Here is a 14,373-nt window from a genome sequence, read left to right as displayed (position 1 = left end):
TTTATGCGATGTTTGCAGACAGAACACTTATCGAATCTAGTGAGGTTGAAAAAAGATGATACTTAATTTTCATAGTTGTTAGTAAAGCTTAATCTAAAATGTAGAATACTGCTTTGATGAAATTCAGGCACTAGGAACGCAGTGCATAGCATTTGTTGGGTTGTTCTTTCCAAAAATGATATTAGCTTTTTGGAGCTAATATAACTTCATTGTGCTGACAGATGTTTGAGGAGTTGGTTCAAATTCAGAATCATTGTTCCATTTTGTATATTATGAAAATTGTTGCCCAAGTTATACTGGATACACAATTTTACAAGAGATAGAGAGCTCAGAGGTGCTACTCATAGTCTGAAAAGTGGAGTGCAGAGTCTATTTGTGAATGATCAGATATTTAGCAAAATTGAAGAAGGCTCATTGAAATAATTGCAGATACAACTACTCTTGTTTCCATAGAAACTTGATGTGGAAATTTTCTTAAGTCTTGTTCATATTCCTTCTGGACAGAAATATTCTGAAATTGCCTCTGTCCTTTCCTTTGCCAGTCACTAAATGGTGAGAAAGGGAATGTCCTACCTTTCAGAGGATTTCTGCTCCCTGATTTAGAAGTCTGCTGATTTGGCAGTCTCATTACTGGACTCACTCACTTTGATTTCTGACATGAAAGCAGAAACTATTTTTGTTATTTTGTTTTGTTTTTTCATTAGACAAACAAACTGATGTGCAACATTAGCTATCACATCTTCTGATCATATAACATTTATGTGCTCATAAGTTAATGCACAGAAGATTTGGAAGAGAAATTCTTCGACTTACTGACATTTTCTTCATTTTTAACTTATAGAATTTAACTCTAAGACATAATAATATCAATAAACAATGTTTTAAATTTTTCTTTGGCAATGAACTTACTAGAACTTTTTCTTGAGTTACTTTGCTTTGGAATTTGCTAGATAGCCATGTGATAGATAACTAACCTGAATACTGGTACATTCCTGATAGTGCTTATCTTGTGTATTTAGTATTATAGCAAAGCTTTAACATAAATTACTTATATAATGTCTTGTATTTTGTCTCATATATTTGCTATAAAATTAACTACTGCTATAGAATAACTGTAGTCATTCTTCACTAGCAACTTGCTTTGGGTAAAGTCTTATTTTCCTAGAACTTAATAAATGCAAGTAGGATTTTCTCCTTGAAAATTTTAAAAAGTAAGACAGGCAGGGTTTGCATTGCAAACGCAAGACACATCCCAAAGAAAAATTCACCCATATGTTTCCAACAAGCCTGAGATGTAAGTAGTGAATGAGTCATTGGGGCATTGAATTGTGCTCTCTTCTTTCTAGCACAAAGTATTAACATATGTGTGTTTTTCTCCACAGTAAAACCGACCGTAATTGATGTTGACATTTATGTTAACAGCATTGGTCCTGTGTCATCAATAAACATGGTAAGAAGATTTTATTTTCTGATCTGATGGCTGTAGCACCCCTTTTGGTTTACATTCTCATTGTGGATTTCTGCTTGAGATTTACCATGTAGATTTAAAACTCAAGATTCAGTTCTTAAATCTATAGTATTTGTTGGTAGTTTAAATATTGAAGATGATTTAAAAAAAAATCAAGAGGTAGAATTTGTGACGTAAGCAGGGAGACACTGCTCTGATGATTAAGAAATGTTCCTACTTCCCTCTTCTCTGTTCGAGTATTTACAGCACATAGATTTTCAGATGGGATTACTTGCAATTGTGTGATCATTGGTTTAATCGAGCTATTTAATATTAGGAGTGAATATAAATGTCAGCTTGTTACTTTTGGTTTCTTGTTAAACAAGATCCAAGAGATCTGCCTTTAAGTGTTTCTCAGGAAGGTTTTGGTGATTACCCAGTTTATACTCGTCTTCAGGGAAGTGTCTGAGGGTCCATCAGCTGTCATTGTTTATTTATTTCAGGAGAAAGTATGGGATCAAGTATATGCTTTCCTTGAGAAGGGTGTTTCTACAGACTTATAAGCAAATTGAGCTAAGGATTATTTACTGTGAAAGAAGTCTTTCCCCATGAAAAGGTGCTTAGCTGCTCAGCGAGTGCTGATATCCTGGAAAATAAGATACAAGCCTCCTCTTTCAGGCTGCATACTGTGTGTTCCACCTGTGGGAATATGAAGGTTTCCTAGAGAAGGCTTGCATTTGTAGCCCCAAGCCATGTCACAGATGGCTCCATGCTGAGGGCCTTTCCTGTGCTCATTCCTACACATTTTGTCCTGAAAGGATGACGTGTGAGACTGAAAGTAGGGAATATCCAAAATGCTAACTCACATGTCTTCTTTTCATTGCAGTATTCTGTGGATGGAAATAAACCCTCCACAATTAGTAGCAAGATTGCACTGCCAGATTTTAAAAGTGTTCTTATCTTTGGTGATATGAAGGTTCCATTGAGGGGTAAAATTATGCATATGGGTAAATCCTTCAAAAAACCATTCTTGGGGCTGGGTGTGTGTAGTTCAGTGGTATAGCATGTATTTGCATGTTTGAAGCTCTGGGTTCAATCCCCCAATTAATAAAAAATCTCCATAACCTCTATCAATAAACTGGAACATAAAGGTAAAATGAATAAAAGAGAATTACTTTATAGAGCCCATGGACTACAGATGGCTTTTGTAATAAAATCAAGCTACAAATCTCATAGTTCCTTTCCTGATAAGTAATTACTTAGTTGACTGCATGAGAGTAATCATTTCTTTATGTATTTATTTATTATATTAGAGTTTTATTTGCTTATGTTTGTTACACAGCATTTTATTTAGCAGCTTTATATGTAACAGTAATTTGTGCCTAACACTGAAAACAAAGGTACCTCTGTAGATGTATAGTTAATTATTTTAACAAAGTGTTCTTACATTTGCATATGTAGGGATTTCTTATATCTTTGAAATCTACTCTGTGCTCAGTATTAAGCTTTGTTGTTGAAATCATCTGGAAATCACGGTATCAGAAGAGGATGCAAAGTGTGTGATATCACTCTCATATGATAAGAACTCTGCAAAGTTAGGCACCCTCCACAGGAAAATTGGAAGAACAGAACACACTTCTCCACTAAGGTCATATCAATCTGAAACTTGACTGACAGGGCAAAGTTTGCTGGGTAGGACAGTATGGAAAGGTCCCTGGTTACAAAACAGTATAACAGTGTGTGACAGGACTGGGGAGAGATTTATGTCCCAAGGAATGCCCAGGGGGTGGGTGCATGGGGTATCACTCTTTCTTCTCAGGCTGAGGCCTTGAAGCCAAAGATTTGACTTTGCCCTAAGGTTTCTCCAAAACAGATCACAGTGTTTGGAAAAGTGCAAAGCCCACTTCTACCTTAGATATATGCAGATCACACTTCATGAGATTAGCTTTTAATTCAACTCCTGCAAAATCTCTGGTCAAACCTCCTTTTACCTTTTTAAAGAAAAAAACAACCATGTAAGGATACACATTTGACATTAAGGATTTAAAATCTTAAACTCTGGCCCTTTCATCTAAAGATAAGGAACCTCCTAATCAAAATGGCCTGAGGCATTTTAAGGCCTCCTTCTCAAATAAATAAATAAATGAATAAATAAATAAATAAATAAAAAATCCTTGGGCTTAAGCAACATATACATCCTGCTACAGAGATATAGCAAGTTACCAATGTTAGGGTTTTTTCTGGAACAGGGATAGGAACATAAAACTTTTTCCAGTTAACCCCCTTATTTAAAAAACAACAATAAAAATGCCCTGAATGTCTTGAAATTTCATTTAGTCCATGTTTTTCTTTCAAGAATGTGACTCTACTGTAGTGAAAGGATGGACCAATGAATGTTGCTGCTTTTTATTTTGCTCTCCAGGCAACAGTAGAGAAGCTGATCAATAGCAAATGTTTTACTTTGGAAATAGTGGCATGTTTACAGTCCATTCTTGGCAGAGCTGAGGTAATCTAGGCCATTCCTGCATCTAATTTCTTTTTTTATTTGTTTTAATTAGTTACACATGACAGTACAATGATCTTGATATATTATACATTTGAATCAGATGGGATATACTTTCTCATTTTTCTGAGTGTATGGGTTGCAGAATTGCATTGGTCATGCAGTCACGTATATACCCACAGCAATATTCTGCTGTCCTTCCAACCTGCATCTAATTTCATGAGGAAGAGATAATATACTACTGACATACCTCAGCTCAGCAAAGCATGGGGTAGGCAAGGGTTTGTTTAAAACACACACACACACACACACACACACACATACACACGTTTATACATATAATTTCTATGTTCTCTGTGGGTGAATCTCTCTGTATCTCTCTTTGTTTATTCACTAAACAGTTGCTACTGTGTTAGGGCACTGTGTTGGATGCAGGTAAAATAAGATGAAGGAATTTCTACCCTGGGGCAAGCAAGTGCACAAATGCATTAGGTGCCAGGTATAAAGCTCAATGCTGAGCTCCCCAGAGGAGGAAATATCTTGCTGACCTTCGGGAGGTGTCCAAGGCCTTTTGAAGTGTGGGCCTCCATGCCGCCTCTTGAAGGATGAGAATTTCTTACCTTTGCATTTGGAACACTTTGCTGGGAAGTCAAAATGTTACAGAACTGCTTCTTTCCTTGGGGAACATATCGCATATACCCATTGTATCTGTGAAGCCACGTTATACTATTGTAAAAGAATATAAAATGCTTAAAAGCAAAATTTGGGTCTTCCAACAATAAAAATTTAAAAGTAGAGAACTGACTATGTAAATGGGTATTGAGGACAAAATCATCAATTGAAAAAAAAAACATAATCAGAAAAATGGGAGAGACTTAAAACAATCAAAGAATATTTACAGGAAAAAGCACCATTTAGAGATGTATGCAGGGTTTCAGGATGTAAATTTGTATTGGCATTTTACCTTAAAGCAAAAGCCTGATAGCATGATGATTTTTCCCCTCAAACAGCAACTTATCAATCAGTAACTTAGGGAAGACAAGGACTATTTCTTCCTCTTTGCCTTTTCCCTATTTGGCTTTTTGTTGACATTATTAAGATTGAAGATTTAATTTCAGACCTTCCTCCTGCTAAATGAAAATGAAGGTTCATTTCAATATTGTTGAACAGGTTGACTCTGATTGTCTTGTTTATTCTGCAGTTATCAACATTTTTGCTGGTTATCAAGGAGATCAGAATTTGTTCAGATGGGACCAGGAGAATATTCTTTCGCACAGTGCTTTCGTAGCAGCTTCTGTTTTTGTCATGACAACATATCTAAATGTGTACAGTTTCTCATCAGAATTGTGCACGAACTGTTTCAGGACTATGCAGTTTTTCTTTTTTTAAAGCGGCATGCAGGGGAGCTTGTGGGTTTATTTTTGAGAATATCCACTTAAAGTAGCCTTTTAGGAAAAGAAAGAAGAAAACTAGTGCTCTCATACCTGCTCTATGCTGTTGGTCTCATCTAAGTTAGTCTTCTATAGATCATAGTGGGGAATCTATTCTTATTTGTGCTGAGTTAACTGAAGCTCATTGAAATTCCAGAACAAGGATTTCATTATGACCCACTTGGTGGTAACCCAGGCTTGTTCTCCAGTTAGTCTGGTGATAATGCAACTCTATGTATGCACCAGTATAGCTGCTGCTTTAACCAAGACCTTTGAGATGAAAAGGACTCAGCATGAGTCTAGTGTTAGGATTGCTTTTCCTTTAAAAAAGCATTAATTAGTAGATTTTATTTTTTAGTGAAGCTTTAGGTTTGCAGAAAATTTGCATAGACAGTACAGAGAATTCTCAGTATGCACCCTTTACATTAGGGTTCACTCTCAATGCTGTATACCCTGTGGATTTGGACAGAAGGATCCTGATATGTGTTCACCATTATAGTATTATACCCAAAACTTTCATATTCCCCCCAAATCATCTGTGCTCTCCCAATTCACCCCCCTTTCTCCATGATCTATGGTGAGATCCAATCTTTTTACATTCTTCATAGTTTCACTTTTTCCAGAATGTCACATATTTGGAATTATACCATATGTGGCTTCTCCAGCCTGAGGTAGTCCAAGACAGGTAGTGAGTCAGCATGATGTAACTATAATGTGAGTTACCCATAAATTAATGGGGTGGCTGTGTAAGTCATGGGAACAAGTTAAACTTCACCAGAATTTCATTATATGATAAATAAAACTCATGGGATATTATGTAGCAACAAGAGTCATGGGGGAAAATGTGAGGACCTCCAACCTCAAGCTGCTCTGTTCCCCTTTTATTTGAAACTTTAAGAAATGATACCAGGTAGCTATGCCCTTATTAAGGTCTGTAGAAGATAAACTCCATTCCAGAAAAGTTGATCTTATTGGAGGATGATTTATTGCTTTGTAGAATTTTCTTGAAGGCATTTAGTTTCAGGAAAGTCCAAAAGAAGTGCTGGCTACTATAATATGCTGCCAACATTGTTTAGGATTTTTTTCATATTTATTCCATAAAAGGGTCATAGCAAGTTTTGCATCTGTGGTTTGATACCTTCCATCAAAACTGTTGCTCATTATTTCTTTTTTTTCTTTTTGATTGACATATAATAATTGTACATGGTTATGGTGTACTTTAACCAAGTTTAGATTCACATGTACATTGTGTAAAAATCAAACAAAGGTGGGTAGCATGTCCATGACCTTCAATATTTACCATTTCTTTGTAGTGAGAACACTTATAATATAGCCAAGATATGGAATCAACTTAAGTGTCTTTCAACATATGAGTGACTATTTTTCAGCCATAAAATGGACGAAATCCAGTCACTTGCAATGACATGAATGAAACTGGTGGACATTATGTTAAGTGAAATAAGTCAGGCACAGAAAGACAAGTACCACATGATCTCTTAGATGAGATTTTAAAAAGTTGATCTCAAAGAAGAGTAGAATGGTGATTATCAGCACCTGGGTAGGGGAGACAAGTAGCAGGAAGGTGAGAAGTTGTCAATGGGTACAATATTACAGTTAAATAAATGGGATAAATACTGGATTCTGTTTGTACCTTATAATGAATAAATTTAGCATTAATGCATTGGAAGCTTCAAAGAGCTACACAAGACGATTTTTACTGTTCTTACCACAAAGAAGTAACTAGTGTTTCTTAAAATATTGATTCAACACCATTTTCTTTTTCTCAAGATCTGAGATTCCAGGAACTTGAAGTTTACAGATTTCTCCTATGTCCCCTTTGTCCTACTGCTTATACTATCCTTTCTTTCCTTTTGCCTTCCTTGCTTCACTAGTAGGAAACCTTGTGGCCTTTCTTTCAGCATCCTAAGTCATTTTTCATCTGAGTCCAGTGATTTGTCAAAACTATCAGTTGCGTTCTTAATTTCAGTGACTGTGTTTTTCAGCTCTCAAATTTTATTTGATTCTAATAGATGTCTTTTCTCTGCTTATATTCTCCACTCTGCAAACTGTGTTTTTGAACACATTAACCATTAAATTCACAGTTGATAACTACAGTATCTGGGCTCTGATTCCATTTCTATAGTCTGTTTTCTTGCTTGGTTCCATTTCTTGACATGCCTGGCAATTTTGATTGTGCACAAAAATTTGTAGAGGTTTTATGTGATGTTTGCCCACCTCTCTGAAGGTCTGAGCTGTTGTGCAGCTGATCTGCATTGTTGAAGCTCAGCTGGGCTCTGGTCTTCCCAATCTGGTTCCCCAGAGATCCCGATTAAATCTCCATAAAATGGCTAAAATTTGGCTCCTCTTTTTAGTCATTTTTATAATTGCTTTCAACCCTTTACTCTGTACAGTGTGGACAGAAAATGGATCAAGGGGGAAACATTAATCTTGGCTCACTCTTCTGTTACTTGTGTTCTTTGAAACCACAGCCTCTCCTGTTTTGACTGAACTGTAGTTTTTGCCTCAAGCTCAACTGGATTTTTTATCTTAGCAGCTGCTCTCTGCCCAGCTCCTTCACATTTTGCACCAGGCCAACAAGAGACAAGTTCCTGGGAGAAACAGCATTGGGAAATGGAGTTTACCCCCGGGAGCCTGCCTGCTCTGTTTTTGGCTTCTTCAAAAAGATTTCTTTAACTTGTATTTTGCTAGGTTTTATATTTTTTCTTAGTGAGAGTGTTGGTCTAATATAAGTCATGCCATCAAAACTTTGAACCTTTGAAAAAATGTTTGAAACATCTTATTTTTATTAACATATTAATTGTACATATCAGTAGGGTTCAGTGATATTTAAATGCATATACAGAGTGATAACTGGTCAAATCCATCCTCCCTTTATCCACCCCCTACAACTCCTCCCAACCTCTATTAATCACTGTTCTGTATTCTTCATTGAACTAGAAGAAATAATCCTAAAATTCATGTAGAAGCCCAAAGGACCCCAAATATCCACAGCAATCTGAACAAAAAGAACAGAACTGGAGGCTTCACAACCCCTGATTTAAAGACATAGTAGAGCCATAGTAACCAAAATAGCATGGCACTGGTATAAAAACAGGCAAAGAGACCAATGGAACAGAAGAGAGATCCTGGAAAATAAACCTATTGTCTACATCCAATAATTCTCAACCAAGGCACAAAAAACATACATTGGAGAAAGGACAGCTTCTTTGATAAACTGTTCAAAATTTTAAGTTTATATGGAATAAGGTTTAATTTGGAATAGTTAGCAAGGAGTAATTTGGGGCAAGAGTAAAGCCCAAAGGAACCTTACTGAAAAATTGTTTTTTTCTTGCATTGAGAACCTCCCAAACTGCCCTCAGGTTATTTAAGAAGAGTGGTCTAGGTACCAGTGTTTTTAGTTTTTCCCTGAGAATATTGATGCATTGGTTAAAATAAACTAATAGAAATTGATTATTCATTTCTTCTAGAAATATTGGCTTTAGAGGAACATAGCCTTGGTCCATTATCAGTTGTTCAAGAGGATGGTCTCATATGTAGTTTTAATATTATTTTAAGAAATTAAAAATAATACTTTTTCACACTAAACTTGTATATTCAAGATGTGATTTATCAACAAAAGAAAGCTCTTTCCATGCTAATAACAATAGAAATAATAGTATTTAAAATTTGCTTGTTGCTCTATTGATCAATAGAGTATTCTGGAGGACCCACACAAATCATGCGGGAATGATCTCTGGTACTAGAGGAAAAAAAAAAAAACTCCAAGGAAAATCTTTCCTTGAAAGGCCCTTTTAACCTAAGATCCAGAGAATCTCTGTCTATAGCAGGTGCTCATTTGACCATGAGCCTTGGCTGAAAGCCCGAGTGTCTCTTTGGTCACATGTCTACTCCTAGGATTCATTCAAAGGCCTGATAAATGTTTGTCAAATGAATGAATGAATAAAGCATCATTTTCACCCTCTGCCTCTCACATGCATGCCCCATTGGGGGTCTATATATATGAATGCGCACATGCTCTGCAAACCTATACACAATGCCATGTCTCTAGGGTACGGTTTCTTCAGTTAAAAGATGCATATTTCTTGCTTTAATAATGTTAGCTCAACTTATTCACTGCTTCCACTGTGTGTTAGCTTTCCATTCTGAGACAAAATACCTGTGATAAATCAACTTAAAAGAGGAAAGGTTTATTTTGGCTCATGGCTTCAGAGTGTTCAGAACTTGATCCCATTGCTTTGGTCCTCTGGCAGCACAGTATATCATGGTGCATGGTGGAGAAGTCTGTTCACCTCATGGCAGCTGTGAAGCAAAGAGAGAAAGGGGCTAGGATCCCAATATTTCCTTCAAAGATATACCCCAGTGACCTAACTTCCTTTCAATAGGCCTACCTCTTAAAGGTCCCATCACTTCCCAATAGCACCATAATGTGGGGACCAAGCCTTTAACACATGGCCTTTGTGGGATATTCAAAATCCAAACTATTGCACAGTGTTTCCAGAATTTAATCCTAACATTAAACTTAAGAGGCCATTGTTATAATCACCCAATTTTAAGGTTGATGGAGTTAAGGCTTACAAAGCTCAAACCATATTTCAAAGACTCTCTACCTTAATGATAGGGTCACCAAATTCTCTTTTCTATCCCTAAAAGAACAGCGGAATCAGTAAGAACTCTTCTAAAGGGTATGTCTTAAATGTAGAAACTGGTGAATTTTAAACTTATATCACGTCTCCTCTTTGTCTTCTTGGTATCTTGGAATTTCTCACTATTTTTAGAGATGCTACTTTGTAATATGCACTCATGTCCACTGCACAAATGGTTGTGAACTTTTCAGCAATTTAAGAACACTGAACTATCTGCAATAATAAAACAACTGGCCTTTGTTACTAGTCATCTCATGCACAAACTCTTTCAAATGAAGGAATAGCTTCTTATTTTACTTTTCATCTTAAATTTTTCCACTTCAGTTGTATACTTGACAATTGATATTTCTCATTCTGCACATTACATTGTGTGTCTTTGAAAAGAACATCCTTATGTTGCATTTAAAAAAAAACATTTTCTTGAAAGGTATGGCTGTTGGATTGGATTTCTTGTGAAAACATCTGTAGAATTGCTTCCATTTCACCCAGAGGAGGTTCCTGCAAGCCCTTGCACAATCCAGATAAGGTAGCAATTTGCTATGACCAGACTGCATACTAGCAGTGAGTTTGGAGTATAGGTGGACAGCTGTTCTGTGCTGAGGATTTGTTCAGGTGACAAGGTCCTAAGGGTGATTGGTCACATGGATCTTTTAGAAAAATATCTCTAGCATTGTAGATGATGACAGTAGGGACCAGGAAGACCAAGTTAGGGAAACATGGTAGGATTTTTTGTGAATTTTCAGTGTGAGAAGTGGTGAGTTCTGAATCTGAGTAGTGGCAGTATACTATAGAGGAGGATGTGGAGAGGAGAAATGTAATTCCCAAGATATGATCAAATACATGTAGGCAATAAGGATTGGGAGAAGTCAAAGGTGGTTCACATCCTAAGAGTGTTTATTAATTCAATAAATATTACTTGGTATCTGCAGTGGAGCAGATACTAAATCAGATAATGTGAACAAAATAGTGAATGGAATAAATAAAGACAAAACATTTTATAAAATTTAACCCCTATAATTTAAGACATTGAAACACCAAGCATGTGCAATGTCATTTCAAACTGTGGACATTTCCAAGTAGATAGGTATGACCTATATAAATTAAACATGTAGGTATGACTACACCATGAAGGTTTCCTACATAGGAATTGGGAAGAAGAAGGAGAGAGCTTAGATATAAGAGTTTATAGGTTCTAGATCACAGGAGGGCTTTGTAGACCATGGTGAGTTGTTTACATTTTACTCTTGGTTCAGGAGGAAATGCATGAAAGGTGCTAAATAGTAGTTATGTAGCATGATTTACCTTTAGAAATAATGCTTTACCCTGATTATTCAAACAGTTGAAAGATCAGACTTGCCCCTGTTCTTTGGAGGCAAGACTACATCTACATATGTAAATCACATCCATGGAACCTTTTTTGGGTTGAGTTATGTCTCCCCCACCCTCAAATTGTATGTTGAAGTTGTATCCCTCAATATCTTAGAATGCCACTTCATTTAGAAATAGGGTTGTTATGGTTATAATTAGGTAAGATGAGGTCACGCTGGAATAAGGTGGGCTCTATTCCAAAATAACTTACAAAAGGAGAGAATTTAGGGACACACACACACACACACACACACACACACACACACCATAAGGAGAACAGTGTGAACATGATGGAAGACGTTGAGATGAGGCATTTATAAGATACAGAATGTCGAAGATGGCCAGCAATCTCCAGCACCTAAAGGACAGGCATGGGCCAAATGTTTTTTCATGGCCCTCGGAGGGAAGCTACCCTGCTGACTGGATCCTGGACTTCCAGCCTCCAGAACGGTGAGATCCTGAGCCACCCACTTTGTAGTACTTCATTATGGCAACCCTGGCATTAATGCCAGGCCTGGGTTCTCTTCATTTATGAGAGATTGCTACATCCTACATGGTACTGGCTGGCTGCTGACCTAGGAGGCTGGAGTTCACTGCCTGTCCTTGCTCCCTTTTCAGAATTCAGAGTTCCAGACAGATCTGATGACAGGTGCAACAGAGCAGGCCTTGGCATCCCTATTGGTATCACTCTTCAGCAATATTGTGAGCTCTCCCAGCCAGGTTCTGATCCTACTCTTTGTCACTGTCATCGGAATAGCCCTGTCTCAGTCTGTCCAGGCTGACATAACAACCAATCTTAGAATGGGAAATTTATAAACAGCAGAAATATATTCCTCATAGTTCTGAAGACTGGGAAGTCCAAGATCAATTCTCCAGCACTATGCTTCCAACATAGTGCCTTCTATGTGTCATTGCATGGCAAAAGAGATAAGGCAACTCCTTTTAACCTCTCTAATAAGGCCACCAATCCCACTTATGAGGATGGAACCTGCATAACTTAACCACTTCCCCAAATGCTCTTTTAATACAGTCCCATTGAATACCAGGTTCTAAAGTATGAATGGGGATGTGGGGAGATATCAATATTCACACCCAAGCAAGCTGTACTGAGTTGGGGATTTCCATCAAACTTAAAAATCAAGAACACGAGACCTGCCTACAAAGGGTAAGCAGAAATAGGACTTGAATCCAGGGCCTAAATTTACCCATAGCTGGTCCAAGGATACGAAAAATAATTCCTGGAATTCCCATTCTGAGAAGCAAAGTTGTTCATGTCCTCTGAAGGGGCGGGGGGTATTGGGGTTAATCACAAGATGTGAGCTGAGAGCGGCTTATGGAGAAAAATGCGCACGGAGACTTGCTGTCGTCAACCCTGCTGGTTACTGCACCCCTCTTCATATTGATAGTGAAATTTTCATGGGTCTTGAATCCCCCATGTCAAGATAAGCACCACATCACCCCAAAATCACAGCATCAGAGCAACCAGGATGCCCCGCATGACTGATAACTACATTCGTTTTCAGATCCGTTTCTTCTATGAGAATTGGAGATCCTCCGGAGAATGAATTTGTTTTTCTCTTTGTTCCCAATCTAACAGGGATGTATGACTCAGAGCTGACTTCTAGTTGATAGGTGGGGAAACATGGATCTATGGAGGGAGGAAGGAAGCAGTTTGGGAAAAGAAGCAGCATATCAGACTTGGGATATGGGTGGTATTTAGGGGTGTAAGTTCTGGAAGGCAGGACCATGATCATCTTTTTCCATGAATACAACCTGGCATTTGAACAATGTCAGGCACAGAGCACTAAATTCATAGGTCATCTGGAAGTACACATCTTTATCCTTTGAATTTAGCTTTGAGAGACCAGAGTCAAAGATTGTCCTTACATCTCTGTGTCTTTAATAACATCTGCTGCCTGTACCATGTGGGTCATGTGTACATGCTAGACACTTTTTAAACTAGGTAGGGGTATACGAGTGGGCGTGTGCCTTGCCTCACTGCACAAGTTGGAAGGAGAGATCCAGCAACATGTGTAAAATGGAAGAAAGCAAGGAGTGTGTGCATATGTGGGTCAGTCAGTTTAAACTTCTAGCATGATTTGGGATTCTGGAAATGAAGCCACAGTTCAAAAGCATGTTAGTTGAATATGGTTTTCTTTTGAGCTATGGTGCAATGACTTAGGACTATTTACTTATCAGAGCATCTAATAACTTGATAATTTTTATAGAAAAGACCATAAATATTATTCCAAATTGAGAATAACAGAAATAACTCACATTGAGTAGTCAAGAATTTTCTGAAATATGTAGAAGCCACCTGACATGGTATCACCAACACATCACTTTGCCTAGGATCTCATGCTCAGTCATGACATTTTCTGCCAAGGTCTTATTACTTCCCAAGTCCAGGCATTCTTCTAGATTCCAGCATCAAAGGGATCATCATCTCTCCTGGTCCTATTGCAAGTGAGCCTACCCTCCTATCCCTGGTGCTATATACTTTCTTCCCTGTGCTGACCATTCCTGGACACCAGTGTCTTCACCTGGTCCACATGTTAGGATCAGCATAATGGTCTTCAAGCCAGGAGAAGCTGCACAAACCACACTGTGGAATTTCATGCTTTTTAGAAACTTGAACCACATTTTCTCCAGGAACCCCCACTCTCACAGCAGCCCGAGGGGTAGTGTGAGAAATACAGTGTGGCCATTCAGGACTGTGAGAGTCTGTCTTAAAGGGGTTAAAAATACAGGGTAGAGGGTAGATGCAGGAGGGGGATGAGGTGTTATTGTGATGTCAATATAGTATCAGCTCAGGTACAGAACTGTTGGCAAAGAATGAGTGAGGGAAAAAACATTTTTTTTCAGAGAAAGAGTGAAAACTGTGCATATTTTCTCTCTTAAATGTGAAACATCATGGGGCACACATCTCTACCCCACCTGTAGTATGGTAAGGCATGTCCT

The 14,373-nt window shown here is 37.8% G+C and overlaps 1 protein-coding gene across 1 annotated transcript in view; it reads left to right on the top strand.

Annotated features, from left to right (window-relative positions):
- Nucleotides 1-14,373, top strand: part of Gabrg3 (gamma-aminobutyric acid type A receptor subunit gamma3) — a 586,000-nt gene that overhangs the window by 44,512 nt on the left and 527,115 nt on the right. Inside the window, exon 3 of the mRNA XM_076848732.2 lies at nucleotides 1,383-1,450. Within this exon, the coding sequence (XP_076704847.1) occupies nucleotides 1,383-1,450 (68 nt within the window). The remainder of the gene's footprint in view (nucleotides 1-1,382; nucleotides 1,451-14,373) is intronic.

The sequence above is a fragment of the Callospermophilus lateralis genome, chromosome 3, assembly GCF_048772815.1.
Source record: "Callospermophilus lateralis isolate mCalLat2 chromosome 3, mCalLat2.hap1, whole genome shotgun sequence".
Taxonomy (NCBI): Eukaryota; Metazoa; Chordata; class Mammalia; order Rodentia; family Sciuridae; genus Callospermophilus; species Callospermophilus lateralis.
Note: the sequence above shows the minus strand (reverse complement) of the source record. Positions and strands in the feature narration are given on the sequence as shown.